Below are 21,658 nucleotides of genomic sequence, written 5' to 3'. Positions count from 1 at the left end.
CAATATGTCAAAGCACTGAAGAGATACAGCTTCAAGAGTCATTTTTGAATCATGCCTCAAATTCTTTGCTCTGGTATACGAAAACGGTTTGACATATGGACTTGAAATCCATAACTTTTTGTCGGCATGGTCTGAAGATGACACGGTTCAATTTTGGTGAAAATCGGAGCAACGGTCTAGGAGGAGTTCGAAAAAGTAGGTTTTTAAAGAAAAACAATATGGCGGACAGGACGTTTAGCTGACTATGGCAAATTTGATATCTATGTTCTCAGCATAACCCAAGGAATCTACAGAGACCAGTTTCATTACAATTGGTTAATATAGACAAAAGTTATTAGCATTTTTGTAAATTTTGTTATAACTTTTGACCACAAGGTGGCGCTGGTCCGAAACTTCTCAGGCTCCTTCAGGGCTTTGTCCTGATGACCCATGCCTATTTATGAATTTTGGTCAAACCCATCAGAAGTTATAAGCAAAAATAAAAAAATTTCATATCTCCACTCCAGTAGGTGGCGCTGCACCGAAACACTGTATGTTGCCTCAGGTCATGCTTGTGAAGACACATACCAAGTTTGGTCTGAATATGATAAAGCATTGCAGAGATACAGCTGCAAGAGTCATTTTTGCATCATATCTCAAATTGTTTGCTCTGGTATACGAAAACGGTTTGACTTATCGACTTGAAATCCATAACTTTTTGTCGACATGGTCTGAAGATGACACGGTTCAATTTTGGTGAAAATCGGAGAAACGGTCTAGGAGGAGTTCGAAAAAGTAGGTTTTTAAAGAAAAACAATATGGCGGACAGGAAGTTTAGCTAACTATGGCAAACTTGATATCTATGGTCTCAGCATGACCCAAGGAATCTACTGAGACCAGTTTCATTACAATTGGTGAATACAGTCAAAAGTTATTAGCATTTTTTAAGCAAAAATACCCATTTTTCATATCTCCGCACCAGTAGGTGGCGCTGCGCCGAAACACTGCATGGTACCTCAAGTCATGCTTGTGATGACATGTACCAATTTTGGTCTGAATACGATAAAGCGTTGCGGAGATACAGCCTTACTTCTGTTTTTGCAAGCACTACGTACAATTCGTTCGTGAGTTTTTCGAAAACGGTTTGAGGAATCAACTTGAATTCCATAACTTTTTGTCAGCATGGTCTGAAGATGATCTGATTCAATTTTCATGAAAATCGGAGTAACGGCCTAGGAGGAGTTCGAAAAAGTAAGTTTTTCAGAAAATTCAAAATGGCGGAAAATTGTTCATGACGGAAAATGACGACATAGGGCGCGATCGATTCGTCTTGACCCAAGGAATCAGAGGAAAAAAGAATTTTGTTTCTAGCCCATATGGTTCAAAAGTTATTAACATAAACATAAGTGCAACTTTGGACAGCTGGTGGCGCTAGAGGGATTGAGATAGAGACTCCAAATTTGCTGTGGACAAAGGTCAGACTGTCCTCTGACTGTGTGCCAAATTTCACAACTTTCCCGCAAGCGGTTCTATGGGCTGCCATAGACTTCAAGAGCGGAAGAAGAAGAAGAAGAAGAAGAAGAAGAAAAAAAATAATAAAAATATAGCTGCAAGCAGCAATTACGGGGCCAAGCACAAAAACGGCACAAGAAGCAAGCCAACACGACTGGGAGCATCAGGCTAACTGCAGCAGTGAACAATTAAAGACCTATTAAGATCATTTTATGTGAAAGAGCTGAAAAATGATCAAAAATGAGGATTTACTGCTTCATCACTTTCGACCAATAGGTGGCGCTGTGTCCAAATTGTTGTGGTATGGTCAGAGTGAGGTGACAATGACACTTGCAAAGTTCGGTGTCAATATGTCAAAGCACTGAAGATTTATACAAAAACGGTTTGACATATCGACTTGAAATCCATAACTTTTTGTCGGCATCGTCTGAAGATGACATGGTTCAATTTTGGTGAAAATCGGAGCAACGGTCTAGGAGGAGTTCGAAAAAGTAGGTTTTTAAAGAAAAACAATATGGGGGAAAGGAAGTTTAGCTGACTATGGCAAATTTGATATCTATGTTCTCAGCATGACCCAAAGAATCTACTGAGACCAGTTTCATTTCAATTGGTGAATGCAGTCAAAAGTTATTAACATTTTTGTACATTTTGTTATAACTTTTGGCCACAAGGTGGTGCTGGTCTGAAACTTCTCAAGCACTTTCAGGGCATTGTCCTGATGACCCATACCGAGTTTCGTAACGATACACAAATGCATTCACAAAATACAGCATTTTAGCACAAATTTCAAAATGGCCGAAGAACAAAATGGCCCATATGAGAAAATTGGATATCATTCGACTCGGCATGATGCCTCGAATCTAAAGAGACCAAATTTATGAATTTTTGTCAAACCCATTAGAAGTTAAAAGCAAAAATAGCCATTTTTCATATCTCCACTCCAGTAGGTGGCACTGCGCCGAAACACTGCATGATGCCTCAGGTCATGCTTGTGATGACATGTACCAAGTTTGGTCTAAATATGATAAAGCAGTGCAGAGATACAGCTTCAGGAGTGGGTTTTGCATCATGACTCAAATTCGTTGCTCCAGTATATGAAAACGATTTGACGTATCGACTTGAAATCCATAACTTTTTGTCAGCATGGTCTGACGATGATACGGTTCAATTTTGGTGACAATCGGAGCAACGGTCTAGGAGGAGTTCGAAAAAGTAGGTTTTTAAAGAAAAACAATATGGCGGACAGGACGTTCAGCTGACTATGGAAAATTTGATATCTATGTTCTCAGCATGACCCAAGGAATCCACTGTGACCAGTGACATTACAATAGGTGAATACAGTCAAAGGTTATTAGCATTTTTGTAACATTTTGTTTTAACTTTTGACCACAAGATGGCGCTGTGCCGAAACTTCTCAGTCTCCTTCAGGGCATTGTGCTGATGACCCATACCAAGTTTTGTAAAGATACGTTAATGCGTTCGTAAAATACAGCATTTTAGCACAAAATTCAAAATGGCCGACGGCCAAAATGGCCGAATTGGGAAAATTGGATATAATTCGACTCGGCATGATTCCCCGAATCCAACGAGACCAAATTTATGATTTTTGGACAAACCCATCAGAAGTTATAAGCAAAAATACCCATTTTTCATATCTCCGCACCAGTAGGTGGCGCTGCGCCGAAACACTGCATGGTACCTCAGGTCATGCTTGTGATGACATGTACCAAGTTTGGTCTGAATACGATAAAGCGTTGCGGAGATACAGCCTTACTTCTGTTTTCGCAAGCACTACGTACAATTCGTTCGTTAGTTTTTCGAAAACGGTTTGAGGAATCAACTTGAATTCCATAACTTTTTGTCAGCATGGTCTGAAGATGATCTGATTCAATTTTCATGAAAATCGGAGTAACGGCCTAGGAGGAGTTCGAAAAAGTAAGTTTTTCAGAAAATTCAAAATGGCGGAAAAATTTTCATGACGGAAAATGACGTCATATGGTGCGTTCGATTCGTCTTGAGCCAAGGAATAAGAGGAAAAAAGAATTGTGTTTCTAGCCCTTATGGTTCAAAAGTTATTAACATAAACATAAGTGCAACTTTGGACAGCTGGTGGCGCTAGAGGGATTGAGTTAGAGACTCCAAATTTGCTATGGACAAAGGTCAGACTGTCCTCTGACTGTGTGCCAAATTTCACAACTTTCCCGCCAGCGGTTCTATGGGCTGCCATAGACTTCAAGAGCGGAAGAAGAAGAAGAATAAATATAGCTGCAAGCAGCAATTACGGGGCCAAGCACAAAAACGGCACAAGAAGCAAGCCAACACGACTGGGAGCATCAGGCTAACTGCAGCAGTGAACAATTAAAGACCTATTAAGATCATTTTATGTGAAAGAGCTGAAAAATGATCAAAAATGAGGATTTACTGCTTCATCACTTTCGACCAATAGGTGGCGCTGTGTCCAAATTGTTGTGGTATGGTCAGAGTGAGGTGACAATGACACTTGCAAAGTTCGGTGTCAATATGTCAAAGCACTGAAGATTTATACAAAAACGGTTTGACATATCGACTTGAAATCCATAACTTTTTGTCGGCATCGTCTGAAGATGACACGGTTCAATTTTGGTGAAAATCGGAGCAACGGTCTAGGAGGAGTTCGAAAAAGTAGGTTTTTAAAGAAAAACAATATGGGGGAAAGGAAGTTTAGCTGACTATGGCAAATTTGATATCTATGTTCTCAGCATGACCCAAAGAATCTACTGAGACCAGTTTCATTTCAATTGGTGAATGCAGTCAAAAGTTATTAACATTTTTGTACATTTTGTTATAACTTTTGACCACAAGGTGGTGCTGGTCCGAAACTTCTCAGGCTCCTTCAGGGCATTGTCCTGATGAACCATACCAAATTTATGAATTTTGGTCAAACCCATCAGAAGTTATAAGCAAAAACAGCCATTTTTCATATCTCCACTCCAGTAGGTGGCGCTGTGCTGAAACATTGTATGATGCCTCAGGTCATGCTTGTGATGACACATACCAAGTTTGGTCTGAATATGATAAAGCATTGCAGAGATACAGCTTCAAGAGTCATTTTTGCATCATGCCTCAAATTCGTTGCTCTGGTATACGAAAACGGTTTGACTTATCGACTTGAAATCCATAACTTTTTGTCAGCATGGTCTGAAGATGATACGGTTCGATTTTGGTGAAAATCGGAGCAACGGTCTAGGAGGAGTTCGAAAAAGTAGGTTTTTAAAGAAAAACAATATGGCGGACAGGAAGTTCAGCTGACTATGGAAAGTTTGATATCTATGTTCTCAGCATGACCCAAGGAATCTACTGAAAACAGTTTCATTACAATCGGTTAATATAGTCAAAAGTTATTAGCATTTTTGTAAATTTTGTTATAACTTTTGACCACAAGGTGGCGCTGGTCCTAAACTTGGTATGCTCCTTCAGGGCATTGTGCTGATGACCCATACCGAGTTTCATAACGATACGCTAATGCGTTCGTAAAATACAGCATTTTAGCACCAAATTTAAAATGGCCGACGGCCAAAATGTCCAATATGGGAAAATTGGATATCATTCGACTCGGCATGATTCCCCGAATCCAACGAGACCAAATTCATGATTTTTGGCCAAACCCATCAGAAGTTATAAGTAAAAATAGCCATTTTTCATATCTCCGCACCACTAGGTGGCGCTGCGCCGAAACGCTGCATGTTGCCTCAGGTCATGCTTGTGATGACAGTTACCAAGTTTGGTCTGAATACGATAAAGCGTTGCGGAGATACAGCCTTATGTCTATTTTCGCAAGCACTACGTACAATTCGTTTGCGTGTTTTTCGAAAACGGTTTGAGAAATCAACTTGAATTCCATAACATTTTGTCGGCATGGTCTGAAGATGATCTGGTTCAATTTTCGTGAAAATTGGAGTAACGGCCTAGGAGGAGTTCGAAAAAGTACGTTTTTCAGAAAATTCAAAATGGCGGAAAAATTTTCATGACGGAAAATGACGTCATATGGTGCAATCGATTCGTCTTGACCCAAGGAATCAGAGGAAAAAAGAATTTTGTTTCTAGCCCTTATGGTTCAAAAGTTATTAACATAAACATAAGTGCAACTTTGGACAGCTGATGGCGCTAGAGGGATTGAGTTAGAGACTCCAAATTTGCTATGGACAAAGGTCAGACTGTCCTCTAACTGTGTGCCAAATTTCACAACTTTCCCGCAAGCGGTTCTATGGGCTGCCATAGACTTCAAGAGCGGAAGAAGAAGCGGAAGAATAATAATAAGCGTACGGAACGCCAACAATAACAATAGGTGCCTAAGCACCTTCGGTGCTTGGCCCCTAATAAGCGTACGGAACGCCAACAATAACAATAGGTGCCTAAGCACCTTTGGTGCTTGGCCCCTAATTAGAGAGCTCTATAATTCAGTTTTTACTAGTAACAATTTAATTAGAAAGCTCTCTAGTGGAATTGTAGAGCTCTGCAGTTGGATTATTACTAGTAACAATTGAATTACAGAGCTCTGCAATTGAATTCTTACTAGTAATAAATGAAATGCAGAGCTCTCTAATTGGAATTGTAACTAGTAAAAACTGAATTATAGAGCTCTACAATTCAGTTATTACTAGTAAGAATACAATTGCAGAGCTCTATAATTCAATTAGAGAGCTCTACAATCATAATTGTTACTAGTAAAAATTGAATTATAGAGCTCTATAATTGTAATTGTTACTAGTACAAGTTAAAATATAGCTGCAAGCAGCAATTACGGGGCCAAGCACAAAAACGGCACAAGAAGCCAGCCAACATGGCCGTGAGCATCAGACCAACAGCAGCAGTGAGCAATTAGAAAAAAAAGTTATTAGCATTTTTGTCAAGTTTGTTATAACTTTTGAGCACGAGGTGGCGCTGGTCCGAAACTTCTCAGGCTGCTTCAGGGCATTGTCCTGATGACCCATACCAAATTAATGAATTTTGGTCAAACCCATCAGAAGTTATAAGCAAAAATAGCCATTTTTCATATCTCCACTCCAGTAGGTGGCGCTGCGCCGAAACACTGTATGATGCCTCAGGTCATGCTTGTGATGACACGTACCAAGTTTGGTCTGAATATGTCAAAGCATTGTAGAGATACAGCTTCAAGAGTAATTTTTGCATCATCTCTCAAATTCTTTGCTCCGGTATACGAAAACGGTTTGACTTATCAACTTGAAATCCATAACTTTTTGTCGGCATGGTCTGAAGATGATACGGTTCAATTTTGGTGAAAATCGGAGCAAAGGTCTAGGAGGAGTTTGAAAAAGTAGGTTTTTAAAGAAAAACAATATGGCGGACAGGAAGTTCAGCTGAATATGGCAAATTTGATATCTATGTTCTCAGCATGACCCAAGGAATCTATTGAGACCAGTTTCATTACAATCGGTAGATATTATCAAAAGTTATTAGCATTTTTGTCAATTTTGTTATAACTTTTGACCACAAGGTGGTGCTGGTCCGAAACTTCTCAGGCTCCTTCAGGGCATTGTCCTGATGAACCATACCAAATTTATGAATTTTGGTCAAACCCATCAGAAGTTATAAGCAAAAACAGCCATTTTTCATATCTCCACTCCAGTAGGTGGCGCTGCGCCGAAACACTGTATGATGCCTCAGGTCATGCTTGTGATGACACGTACCAAGTTTGGTCTGAATATGTCGAAGCATTGTAGAGATACAGCTTCAAGAGTCATTTTTGCATCATGCCTCAAATTCGTTGCTCTGGTATACGAAAACGGTTTGACTTATCGACTTGAAATCCATAACTTTTTGTCAGCATGGTCTGAAGATGATACGGTTCGATTTTGGTGAAAATCGGAGCAACGGTCTAGGAGGAGTTCGAAAAAGTAGGTTTTTAAAGAAAAACAATATGGCGGACAGGAAGTTCAGCTGACTATGGAAAGTTTGATATCTATGTTCTCAGCATGACCCAAGGAATCTACTGAAAACAGTTTCATTACAATCGGTTAATATAGTCAAAAGTTATTAGCATTTTTGTAAATTTTGTTATAACTTTTGACCACAAGGTGGCGCTGGTCCTAAACTTGGTATGCTCCTTCAGGGCATTGTGCTGATGACCCATACCGAGTTTCATAACGATATGCTAATGCGTTCGTAAAATACAGCATTTTAGCACCAAATTTAAAATGGCCGACGGTCAAAATGTCCAATATGGGAAAATTGGATATCATTCGACTCGGCATGATTCCCCGAATCCAACGAGACCAAATTCATGATTTTTGGCCAAACCCATCAGAAGTTATAAGTAAAAATAGCCATTTTTCATATCTCCGCACCACTAGGTGGCGCTGCGCCGAAACGCTGCATGTTGCCTCAGGTCATGCTTGTGATGACAGTTACCAAGTTTGGTCTGAATACGATAAAGCGTTGCGGAGATACAGCCTTATGTCTATTTTCGCAAGCACTACGTACAATTCGTTTGCGTGTTTTTCGAAAACGGTTTGAGAAATCAACTTGAATTCCATAACATTTTGTCGGCATGGTCTGAAGATGATCTGGTTCAATTTTCGTGAAAATTGGAGTAACGGCCTAGGAGGAGTTCGAAAAAGTACGTTTTTCAGAAAATTCAAAATGGCGGAAAAATTTTCATGACGGAAAATGACGTCATATGGTGCAATCGATTCGTCTTGACCCAAGGAATCAGAGGAAAAAAGAATTTTGTTTCTAGCCCTTATGGTTCAAAAGTTATTAACATAAACATAAGTGCAACTTTGGACAGCTGATGGCGCTAGAGGGATTGAGTTAGAGACTCCAAATTTGCTATGGACAAAGGTCAGACTGTCCTCTAACTGTGTGCCAAATTTCACAACTTTCCCGCAAGCGGTTCTATGGGCTGCCATAGACTTCAAGAGCGGAAGAAGAAGCGGAAGAATAATAATAAGCGTACGGAACGCCAACAATAACAATAGGTGCCTAAGCACCTTCGGTGCTTGGCCCCTAATTATAGAGCTCTTTAATTTAATTGTTACTAGTAAAAATATAATTACGACGAGTAATGCTGGAACGTTTTTATGCTGAAACGGCCTTCCATACAGTTCTGACGACTGTTGAAACGGCTAACAGCACCACATATCCAAGATATATTATAAACTTGTTGTGAACCTTCTGATAGCGTTTCGTTGGCCTTCCTCTGGTAGTTGTAGCTGCTGTCACCATAGACTTTAACAGGGCGCGCAGCTGTGACTGGTCCCAAATATGGCGGCGATAGAATACAGTGACGTCACATGAAACCCATGTATATACACACACATACTAAATGAGGGGACTAAACAGGAACAGCTGGATATGGATTAACTGATCAGTAACCATGGAAACTAACAAGAACTCATAAAGACATGACAGGAACTATCTAAACAGAACATAATTGTGACATGTGAAATATATAAATATAATCAAATGGAAACAATATGTTTCATATAATTACTCAGAAGCATCTTGAAGATGTTAACCAAATTTAACTTTTACAATTACATAGGAACTTAAATTAGAAAGGACATTCATCTTACCCTGTAAAACTATATTGGACCTTTCCAATAGGATCCACTTTTTCTGTGCCGCTTATATCTGGCACTTTCATACTTCTGAGTTTTTGCTGGATTGAGGTAATTCCAATCTGTCGACCTACATTCAAAACAAAGACATTTAGAAACTGTGCCTCATAGCTAGTGTCCTGAGATTTGGTTTAAAGTGCATATTGCAGGTTTAACATATATAACCTTGTATAAAAATACCATATAAAAAGGTACTGCAGGGTTTCAAAATGTTTTGCGAGAGATAAGGGCATTAATTTAGTGGATAAATTGATGGTCTCTGTAAAAAACGTTTCTTTTTTCAGCATCGCGTAATTTTACGTCACTACAGGGAGATGTTCACAGAGCTCAGTGTTGATTCAGTGCAAAATATATTGGTATTTAGCAACAGCGGCCGTGAATCAGTGTATTTTCGGTAGTTTTTGTATTCTATTTATCATCGTAATGGTAAATTATTGTGTATGTGGAGGTTGCACAAACTTCAGCCTGTCAGGACATCGAGTACAGAGGTTTACTAACAAGAAAAACTACGCTGCTATCTTCCGTGCCGGGGTTTGTTTTGTGCAGGTGAAGAGACGGGACTTCACTTCAAAAACGCGTTCATTTTAGACTGGAGGATTATCATCCTGGCGATATGATGGAGTTCAACATTGTAATACTTCTGTAAATGATTATATTAAATGAATAAACTTAAACACGCTATGCTTCTTCACCGTTTTTACTTGAATCAGTTTCAACACTGATAAATACAAATTATGTACACATGCATACAGTCTCACACTTACACAAAACAGTTTTGAATTATGTGCTGGTAATGTAAATACTCCAATCTCATGCATGCCATGTACGTGAACTTATACATAAGTTCACACAACTACATAATCACGGCGTCATCCTCACACTATCAGTGAATGGGCACGGAATAAACTCATAACACAGAATTAATGAATAAAGGATAACGTACTCGGTTACTAACGTGACCTCGGTTCCCTGAAATATGGAACGAGTACTGCGTATGGGGGAAAAGTCTCCCTTTTTCCCCGCCACTGAAGCCTTTCCAATAACGCAGTGTAACTGCACTGTCATTGGTTCACTCATAGACAAGTTGTTGAACCAATGGCGGCGCAGCTCAGCTGCGCGGCCTATGAGAGGAGAGCACGCGCACATTCCCGCCAAAAGGGGCGGGGTAATGTGCTATATAAGCGAGCGAATCGCCATAGGCCATCAGGCCATATCGACTGAAGCGACGACCTAAGCCGCAGCCTCGTGGCACGGCAAGTAACGCAGTACTCATTCCATATCTCAGGGAACCGAGGTTACGTTAGTAACCGAGTACGTTCCCTTTCGATATTTCACTCGTACTGCGTATGGGGGAACGAATTCAACCACGCCGTGCCACGGCTGGGGAACGACAGAACTTGAGCAGGCACCAGAAGGGGCCGAGGACAAGTGAAGGCCGAAGCCGTCGTACCCTGTTACACTACGGAGGAGAGTTTGTGATGTGCAAAAAGCGGAATATTAAGGGCCCGCAATTTTACACTGAAAGGACCCGAGCATGCAAGGTCGGAACGTCCAACTGGTAGAATCTGACGAAAGTGGACGGCGAGGACCAGCCGGCCGCCTCACAAATGTCTTTGATAGAGACTCCACTGGACCAGGCCCATGAGGAAGCCATGCCTCTAGTGGAATGAGCTCTAACTCCAATGGGGCATGTAGCGCCTGCAGAGGAGTAAGAAAGGGCTATGGCGTCAACGATCCATCGTGATAGATGCTGTTTCGAGACCGGAGACCCTTTGGTGCGGCCACCAAAACAAACGAATAGCTGATCAGATTGCCGGAAGGGCTGTGATCGCTTGATGTAGACGCGCAAAGCCCTAACGGGGCATAGTGATTCTAGCTCTGGCTCGTCCGATGAACGGGGGAGTGCAGAGAGTGAGATCACTTGTGCTCTGAACGGTGTAGAGAGCACCTTGGGAACGTAGCCAACCCTTGGTTTAAGCACGACCGTAGAGTCGTTAGGCCCGAATTCAAGGCATGCAGGGCTCACAGAGAGTGCCTGCAGATCGCCAACGCGTTTAACCGATGCCAATGCAAGTAGCAGAGCGGTTTTAAATGTTAAGGACTTAAGGTCTGCTAGACTTAATGGCTCAAAAGGAGGACCTTTAAGAGCCCTGAGGACCAAAGAGAGGTCCCAGGGGGGAACGGTAAGGGGACGAGGAGGATGCAATCGCCTGGAACCCCTCAGAAACTTAATAATCAAGTTGTTCTGCCCTACAGATTGTCCAGCAATGGGCGAGTGAAACGCCGCAATGGCTGCTACGTAAACCTTGAGCGTGGAAGGGGCTCGTCCCGAGTCCAGTCGCTCTTGGAGGAAAGTTAGTATGGAAGATACTTCGCATCCCTCCGGGTCTATGCTGCGTGTAGAACACCAGCTAGCAAAGACCGACCACTTCTGGGCGTAGAGACGTCTCGTGGACGGAGCTCTTGCCTGTGAAATGGTATCTAGCACATTCCTGGGGAGGTCAGACGGCTCCCGTCGAGGATCCACAGATGTAGAGCCCAAAGCTCCGGCTGTGGGTGCCAGATTGTTCTGTTCGCCTGAGAGAGGAGATCCCGTCTCAGGGGAATTGGCCATGGGGCTTTTGTGGAAAGCCGAAACAGCTCCAAGGTCCAAACCTGGCGATCGGAGGAAAGGCGTAAAGAAAGGTATTGGGCCAGACGTGGGCCAATGCGTCGTCCTTCTTGGAGAAATAGGTTGGGCAATGAGAGTTGTCTCCTGAGGCAAAGGGGTCCACCTCTGCTCTCCCGAAGAACTCCCATATGGTTTGAACAGTCTGGGGGTGGAGCATCGACCCGTCCGAGGGGATGTTGTCCCGAGACAGCATGTCTGCTCCCAGATTGCTTTTCCCAGGTATATGAGTCACTTTGAGTGAGCGAACACTTGGGGAAGCCCATTCCAGGAGGTGTTTCGCCAGAGCGCATAAGTGGCTGAACGAAAGACCCCCCTGGCGATTTATATATGAGACCACTGTCATACTGTCCGATTGGACTAGGACGTGGCGATCCGTCAGACGAGAATGGAAGGCTTGGAAGGCTCGTATCACTGCCAATAATTCGAGGCAGTTGATGTGAAGGTGGCTTTCCTCGTGTGTCCACGAGCCGAAAGCCGGGCTGCCCTCGCACAGAGCGCCCCAACCTGAGTTGGATGCGTCTGTCGAGAGAACCGTCCTTCGTGTTACTGCCTGTAGGGGTACTCCTAAAGTGAACCAGGTAGGGTTCATCCAAGGTTTCAGAGCCATCAAACAGGCCTGATTGACCTTGAGGCGAAGGCGCCCGAGCTGGAGCACTGGGGAGGCAGAAGCCATGAGCCCTAGCAACCACTGGAAGAGCTTCAGAGGGAGGTAGGCCTTGTTCTTGACGGAAGCCGCGAGCTGCTGAATGGCCAGAGCGCGCTCTGGTGAGACTACGGCCGTCATGCAGACCGAGTCGAACACTGCACCCAGGAACGAAATTCGTTGAGTGGGGAGTAGTGAGCTCTTGGCTAGATTGACCCTGAGACCCAGGCACTGTAAGTGGCTGAGGAGCACGGATCTGTGTTGTTCTAGTTCCGAACGCGAGCTGGCCAGGATGAGACAGTCGTCGAGGTAATTCAAAACTCGTATTCCCATCTGTCTCAGAGGGGAAAGAGCCGCATTCATGCACATTGTGAAAGTACGGGTGGCCAGGGAGAGCCCGAAGGGGAGGACCGTGTACTGATAAGCCACACCCTCGAATGCGTGCACATGCTCTGGAGATTATCATGTCGGACAAAATGGCGGATTCGGCATTCTGACTGGTTAGATCAAACTCCCACAAAGGGTCAACTGAGCCTCACGCTCGCACTTAAGTTTGATTGACAAGCGATCTAACCAGTCAGAATGCAGAATCCGCCATTTTGTCCGACAAAGCAGACAGGAGTCAGAAGATTAATCTCGTAGACTTAGGCTGCGTCCGAAATCGCATACTTCTATACTTCTATACTTCTACTATATAGTATGCGAAAAACAGTATGCGAGGCGAGTAGTATGTCCGAAATCATACCCTGTGTCTCAATCAGCTCCCTAGTTCAGTAGTCAGGGCACTGACCAGGGAGTCGGCCATTTTAAGGGCTGTCTCATTCGCAGAATCCTTCCAGGGCACTGAAATGTTCACTCCCTGAAAAGTCCCACAATGCACCGTGAAAATCAGGGAGCATCGATGCTCACTATGCTCCCTTAACGGAAGTTCTTCAGCACGAAACTTGAATCACGTGAGCCAACTCACTACACATAACGATACGCGATAGATGTTTTTAAAAATACAAACCGTTATTTTATTATATTTCAGCATAAACATACATCGTTAGACAGGTAATGAACATAATCTAGCTAACACTTAAAATTTATTCACGGCTGAAATGTTGCACGTATAAGTAACAATCAAATAATTAATCATAATGTAGTTTAAATAACATTACAAGTAATGTCAGAAATTATCAGCTCTGTTATTGTTCATAAATACCAATAGTGATGTTGTACAATGAGGACGTTGTCACGTCGCCGGAAATAGAGTCATAAGCGTCCCAATGTGTAGTGAACCAGCATCTTTTACTGTCCTTACCAGTGCCCGAATTCGTGTACACGATATACTGATTCACGAGCTCGGGAGCTAGGGAACTGATTGAGACACACCCATAGTATCCAAAAACAGTAGGCGAGAAGTACCCGGATGACCTACTGCTTCCGCCCGAATTCTGTAGTAGGCATTCGATGGACGCTGCGCTATCCCGTGATGCCACAGGAGAGGATTTTTCATAATTCAAAAATGGCGGAAAGCGGCGATATGCAGCTCATTCAAGTCCTTAAGTACCTCAGGGAAAAACTGTATATTGTGGTTAAATTGCACTTGTTTAACATAATGTAAGTAAACGGCTGACTTATTGAAAGTTTAAACAATGTAATGAGAAGATTAAGAGTTAGCTGTAAAAAGATGTGTAATCATTATTACTGACAGCACATCAAGCTAACCAACAGGTCGAGATAACGTTACATCCGCTTGTGAACTGTTTTATTTAACGGAGACGTTCGTTGTTAAGCAGTTTAATGAGATTAGAAAACTTAACGGACAGCAACATTCAGGCGGCAGTAGTTTATAGGGCTCACAGTTTGTAGTTTTTTTTTTTTTTTAGAATATGTATATTATTATCATTGTATTTATTTGTATATATTGTATATATAATATATTTAGGCCATGTTGTGCATTTCTCTCGCCCTCTGTCTATCTACACACTATTTATATATAATGTATTCAAGTTTGTTTATTGATTCATGTCTTTTGTTTCTTGTGTATTTTTATATGCATTCATTTTAACAATAAATTACTTAATTTCGTTGCTTCAAATCAGCCTCTGTCGTGATATTCAGATGTATTTTTATTCTGAGGTAAAATTTCCTAGCTAAATACGTGACTATACTTTGACATATTTAAATTTGCGCACTGTTGTGACGACGCATGACAAGTGACAACATTAACATGGCGGATGTAGTACGTCCGAATTCCATTCATACTACCCATTCATACTATATAGAACGTACTGTTTTAACGGTCGGGAAGTACGTTCAAATTCAAATGTAGTACCTACTCATGTAGTATGCGATTTCGGACGCAGCCTTAAACTTGAAAAATGATGTGTACTGACATCTTTCCACGTTTGAAACAACATTCCTTCTCATGTTCATTCTGTTACAACAGAGACGGCTCGGAGGCAGATGTAATTTTATTGATATCAGCAGAGAATCAGGTGAGTATATGGCAATTACTAAGACTTGAAGTGTTGATAGAAGAAAGATACAGTCCTTTTGTTTATTGTAGGAAGAACTGGAATGAACACACTGGAGACAAGGAACACTCACACACAGTTGGAGAGGCACACAAGGAATACTGGAGACACTGGAGACAATGGAGATCGGTAAGTAGCGAGAAGGAGTCCTTGAGGTAAGTACACATTGAGTTGTGGTACGAACGAGACCGGACAGTGACTGTGTGAGTGTGGAGCTTTTGAGGTGAAGGTGATTGCTGTGCTGATGATGACGTGCAGGTGGCGGTGATTAGTACTCCGGTGATTGAGTGCGTGGGTATTGGAGCGAGGTGGAACCTGACTTGTCTGTGGCACAATAGGCTTGTTTGAGATGCGCCTAGCCTCGCCTGAAGTTCAGCCGAGAGTAGGCGGCTGCAGTAAGGGGAGGAGTGAAAAAAGTGCAGGCAAGACGGACAATTCTCCTTTCTCGTAGTGCATCAGACACATGCGAGATTAAGGCGGATATCGCGGGATTCACACTTGTGCGCTGTGTTGCTGATAAACTGGATGTAATTTACATTCTGTTGCTTTTATATGAAAATAAACATAATGAACAAGACACCCAAAGTAGGCTACTTGTTATTTATTTCCATTCGAAGGATGTGTGTATCAATCATTTTTATTTTAATTACAGACATGTTTTTATATATTTTTATAAATATGATAATCACATAACCCAGGGTGGTCCGCCATGCTCTGATGTCATGCTGACGTGTATCAAAAAACTCTCGCGAGGGCGAGGCGGCCTCATCGGATTCTGCAGTCGAGCGCAGTTGCTCTCCACCGACTGCGCTGACCAAAAGCACGATGGGAAACGACTTGCTGACGACACAGCTTAAAGCTTATTGGTTTAAACAACCGTGATGTATTGATCTCTTTTAAAAATGTTTGATTTTAAAACATTAACACCATGATTTTACGCGTATAAATTATGTGTGAATATTCCAAATGTCTCTGACAGTGTGATCTCTCTATGGGTTATGTGATTATCATATTTATAAAAATATATAAAAACATGTCTGTAATTAAAATAAAAATGATTGGTACACACATCCTTCGAATGGAAATAAATAACAAGTACTTTGTATTGTTCATTATGTTTATTTTCATATAAAAGCAACAGAACGTAAATTACATCCAGTTTATCAGCAACACAGCGCACAAGTGTGAATCCCGCGATATCCGCCTTTGATCTCGCAGGTGTTTGATGCACTACGAGAACGTAGAATTGTGCGTCTTGCCTGCACTTTTTTCACTCCTCCCCTCACTGCAGCCGCCTACTCTCGGCTGAAATTCAGGCGAGGCTAGGCGCATCTCAAACAAGCCTATTTCTAACCGGCATGCATCTCGCGGTGATCGGTTCTGCGCAGAATTTGCTCATCTCAAACAAGCCTATTCTTGTTTATTTGATGCTATAAATTAACCAGAGATGATTGATTCACGAGCTGAGGCGCTACAGTGATATGTCACACACATTAAAGAGCCACAAAACTATTGTTTAAATTTCTTTAAAAAACTATACAATTTGAAAGCTGGGACTTTGTTTAATGTAACAGGGACGACAGAATAAGAGGTTAGTGTATTTTACACAACAGAGGTTAAATAAGGCCTAGGTTCGGCTCTGGGAGGATTTAAATGAGAAGTTTGGGCCAAATTTAAATTCAAGCAATTAACAGCCGGCAAATTACAAAGACTCAAAAAAAAAAAAACTTTGAGTGAACAATTCTTCACAATGTACAAGAAATCACAATTGTCCAGTTTCCACTCAACAAGAATGTGAAGTCAAGGAAAAAATAAAATAAAACTAGATAAAAAAGTTTGAAGACAAACTTTAAGTTGGCTTGAAAAAGCTAGTCCAGAAAGTTTGAAATAGTTTTAAAAGTTTGAAGTTTGAAAGTTTGAAGTTTGAAAGTTTGAAGTTTGAAAGTTTAAGTTTAGTAGTTTAGATAGATAGATAGTTGTCAAAGATGGTTACTATGGAGTTTTTATAGAGTTATTAGCTTGTTCTTAGCCTACTTTAGCACTTAGCTAATCAATATTAGCATGTAGCTATTCACTGCTAGCATGTGTAGCATGTGGGAAGTACAGATTGCTAGCATGAGTCAAAACAGCCAACCGCCATGTCTCTACAATGTTCTGATGCAGAGATATAGATCTTGCAAAACGGTTGCTATGGTACTCTGTTTGGTTGCTAGGGAGTGGCTCAGCAGCTACCAATGATGATTCTCCAAAGGCTGCTTAACAATATAAACCAACCCCCATGTCTGTACGATGTTCTGATGCAGATATATAGATCTTGAAATACGGTTGCTAGGGTACTGTTTGGTTGCTAGGCACTGGCTTGGCAGCTACCAGTGATGCTACTCCAAAGGCTGCTTGACAATATAAAACAACCCCCATGTCTGTACGATGTTCTGATGCAGAGATATAGATCTTGCAAAACGGTTGCTAGGGTACTGTTTAGTTGCTAGGGAGTTGCTTGGCAGCTACCAATGATGATACTCCAAAGGCTGCTTGACAATATAAACCAACCCCCATGTCTGTACGATGTTCTGATGCAGAGATATAGATCTTGCAAAACGGTTGCTAGGGTACTTTGTTTGGTTGCTAGGGAGTGGCTTGTCGGCTACCAATGATGATACTCCAAAGGCTGCTTGACAATATAAAACAACCCTCATGTCTGTACGATGTTCTGATGCAGAGATATAGATCTTGCAAAACGGTTGCTAGGGTACTGTTTGGTTGCTAGGGAGTTGCTTGGCAGCTACCATTGATGATACTCCAAAGGCTGCTTGACAACATAAACCAACCCCCATGTCTCTACGATGTTCTGATGCAGAGATATAGATTTTGCAAAATGGTTGCTAGGTACTCTGTTTGGTTGCTAGGGAGTGGCTTGGCAGCTACCAATGATGATACCCCAAAGGCTGCTTGACAATATAAACCAACCCTCATGTCTGTATGATGTTCTGATGCAGAGATATAGATCTTGCAAAACGGTTGCTAGGGTACTCTGTTTGGGTGCTAGGGAGTGGCTTGGCAGCTACCAATGATGATACTCCAAAGGCTGCTTGACAATATAAACCAACCCCCATGTCTTTACGACCTTCTGATTTGAATATAGATAGATAGATAGATAGATAGATAGATAGATAGATAGATAGATAGATAGATAGATAGATAGATAGATAGATAGATAGATAGATAGATAGATAGATAGATAGATAGATAGATAGATAGATGGATAGAAGAGTTTGAATGAGTTAGACAGATAGATAGATGAGTTTGAATGAGTTAGATAGATAGATAGATAGATAGATAGATAGATAGATAGATAGATAGATAGATAGATAGATAGATAGATAGATAGATAGATAGATAGATAGATAGATAGATAGATAGATAGATAGATAGATAGATAGATAGATAGAGTTTAATGAGTTTCAATGGATTAGAAATAGTACATAGAATGGCACTTGAGTCTAATTGAGTTTTTGAGTCTAATGGGCTTCCGTAGTTTGAATTTGAATTTTGACAGTTGGAATTTGAAAGTCTTGGCTCATTTGAACATTCCGTCAATGAAAGTCAATGGGATTTTTCCGAGTTTTAACAGTCATTTTTAGGAAAACCGTGAGTCTGATCAGTTAGAAAAGATATAGCAACTAACTTCAGAATAGTTTGAAGGTCTGACCCGAGATTGGAGTTTATAGAGTTAAAGCTCTAGGAGGAGTTAGAGTTGATAATTTTAGGGTAAGAAGAAGAATAATAACTAGATTAAAAATTTCGTTGAGACAAACTTTAAGTTGGCTTGAAAAAGCCTAGCCTGAAAGTTTAAAGTAGTTTATAAACTTTAAAGTTTGAAAGTTTTCAGTTTGAAAGTTTCAGTTTTAGTTTAGTAGTTTTGATAGATAGATAGTCAGGGAAAAGTGGTTGCTAGGATTTTACTATGCGGTTGCTAAGGTACTTAGGATGGTTGCTAGGCTGTTGCTATGTGGTTGCTAGGGTACTCGGGTGGTTGCTAAGGTGTTGCTATATGGTTGCTAGGGTACTCGGGGTGGTTGCTAGGGTGTTGCTATATGGTTGCTAGGGTACACGGAGTAGTTGCTAAGGTGTTGCTATGCGGTTGCTAGGGTACTCTGGGTGGTTGCTAGGGAGTTGCTATGGTAACCTGGGTGGTTGCTAAGGTGTTGCTAGGCAGTTGCTAGGGTGTTCTGGGTGGTTGTTAGGTGGTTGCTATGGTAAACTGGGTGGTTGCTATGATGTTGCTAGGTGGTTGGTAGTTTTCACAGATGGTTACTATGGAGTTTTTATGGAGTTTTTATAGTTATTAGCATGTTTTTAGCCCACTTTAGCACTTAGCTAATCACTATTAGCATGTAGTTATTCACTGCTAGCATGTGTAGCATTTTGGAAGTCCAGATTGCTAGCATGAGTCAAAAGAGCCAACCGCCATGTCTCTACGATGTTCTGATGCAGAGATATAAATCTTGCAAAACGGTTGCTAGGGTACTCTGTTTGGTTGCTAGGGAGTGGCTTGGCAGCTACCAATGATGATACTCCAAAGGCTGCTTGACAATATAAACCAACCCCCATGTCTTTATGATGTTCTGATGTTTTTAGAAAGATGCTAATCATGTTAGCATAATGCTAGCAACATGCTAACATGATTAGCATGTTGCTAGCATTATGCTAACACCCTTAGCATGCTGCTAGCATGTTTTTAGAAAGATGCTAATCATGTTAGCATAATGCTAGCAACATGCTAACATGATTAGCATTATGCTAGCATGATGCTACCATGATTACCATGTTGCTAGCATGTTTTTAACAAGATGCTAACATAATTAGCATGTTTGCTAACATGATGCTAACATGATTAGCATGCTACTAGCATGATGTTAACACAATTAGCATGTTACCAGCATGATGCTAACACATTTTTACTAGTTTGTGTCATGTTTAAACCCTAAGCTAATCACTATTAGCATGTAGCTATTCACTGCTAGCATGTGTAACATGTTGGAAGTCCAGTTTGCTAGCATGAGTCAAAAGAGCCAACCGCCATGTCTCTATGATGCTCTGATGCAGAGATATAGATCTTGCTAAACGGTTGCTAGGGTACTCTGTTTGGTTGAGTGGCTTGGCAGCTACCAATGATGATACTCCAAAGGCTGCTTGACAATATAAACCAACCCCCATGTCTTTATGATGTTCTGATGCAGAGATATAGATCTTGCAAAACGGTTGCTAGGGTACTCTGTTTGGTTGCTAGGGAGTGGCTTGGCAGCTGCCAGTAATGATAAACCAAAGGCTGCTTGCCAGTATGAATGATATAAACCAACCCCCATGCCTGTATGATATTCAGATTTGAAGATATCCCTCTATGCTTTGGGTTGCTAGGGTGCTCTAAATGGTTGCTAGGGCGTGGCAATGAAGTGTTTAAGGTGATTCGTGATTGGCCGTTTGCTGCTCCGAGTCAAATGAGCCCACCCTCATGTTTCTATGACACTCCTATCCAAAGATATTCCTTTGATCTTTTTCAATGGAAGTCTATGGAACTTGTTGCTATGGTGCTCTATATGGTTGCTAGGGCGTGGCTTGATAGCTTCACAATGAACCTGAGACACTGATTGGTTGCCTGAGTAAAATGAGCCCACCCCCTTGTCTTTAAGACATTGTGATCCAGAGTTATGTTCAATACAAAATCCCTATGTAATTTCCCATAGTAGGAAAAACACAGTACTTCCTGGTTCATGGGCACGGCTTCACCATAGTATGTCTATGGGGCAACTTTGGGCAGCTCTTGCGCCCCAAGGGTACAACTTACACCCCATTTTGAGGTATGGTCTGAGAGAGCCTATCAGGCTCTTCAAACGTGGTAACCCACATGTTTCTATGAAATTCTCGTTAGGAGCTATTACTCATCAAAGTTTGTCCCAATGCAAAGTCTATGGGATTTTTTTCGCTACTTTTTCGCACGCCGGACGAACATCGTACACCCGATCGCTTATAAAAGTCATAGCACACCTGTCCTCAATGAGCCGGTCGATTTGACACCTCATTCATGGGTCTATGACAAAAACTGCGGGAGGAGTAGCGCGCAGAAATTGTGTCCAGAAGAAGAAGAAGAAGAAGAATAAGTATGCAGAAGAATAAGAATGGAGCTTTGCCTTTGGCAAGCACCATTAACTAGAATGTACATTTCCTGAAGAAAATGTGAATGGTGCTTGCAGTGGCAAAACTCGGCACTCTTGATTAGCATTATGCTAACATAATTACCGTCCAGCTAGGATGTTTTTAGCAAGATGCTAACATGATTAACATGTTGCTAGCATTATGCTAACACCCTTAGCATGCTGCTAACATGTTTTTAGAAAGATGCTAATCATGTTAGCATAATGCTAACACCCTTAGCATGCTGCTAGCATGTTTTTAGAAAGATGCTAATCTTGTTAACATAATGCTAGCAACATGCTAACATGATTACCATAATGCTAGCATGATGCTAGCATGATTACCATGTTGTTAGCATGTTTTTAACAAGATGCTAACATAATTAGCATGTTTGCTAGCATGATGCTAACATGATTAGCATGCTACTAGCATGATGCTAACACAATTAGCATGTTACAAGCATTCTGCTAACACATTTTTACTAGTTTGTGTCATGTTTAAACCCTAAGCTAATCACTAT

General features: G+C 41.4%; 1 protein-coding gene across 3 annotated transcripts in view; it reads right to left on the bottom strand.

Annotated features, from left to right (window-relative positions):
- Nucleotides 1-21,658, bottom strand: part of LOC137021687 (bactericidal permeability-increasing protein-like) — a 246,002-nt gene that overhangs the window by 120,579 nt on the left and 103,765 nt on the right. For 2 of the 3 annotated variants that reach the window (XM_067388499.1, XM_067388500.1), the window contains exon 3: nt 9,066-9,180. The exons of the other annotated variant lie outside the window; for it this stretch is intronic. In XM_067388499.1, the coding sequence (XP_067244600.1) occupies nt 9,066-9,180 (115 nt within the window). The remainder of the gene's footprint in view (nt 1-9,065; nt 9,181-21,658) is intronic. 3 annotated transcript variants of the gene reach the window in all.

The sequence above is a fragment of the Chanodichthys erythropterus genome, chromosome 6 (assembly GCF_024489055.1).
Source record: "Chanodichthys erythropterus isolate Z2021 chromosome 6, ASM2448905v1, whole genome shotgun sequence".
Classification (NCBI taxonomy): Eukaryota; Metazoa; Chordata; class Actinopteri; order Cypriniformes; family Xenocyprididae; genus Chanodichthys; species Chanodichthys erythropterus.
The sequence above is the reverse complement of the archived record's forward strand: the minus strand, read 5'-3'. Positions and strand labels throughout refer to the sequence as shown.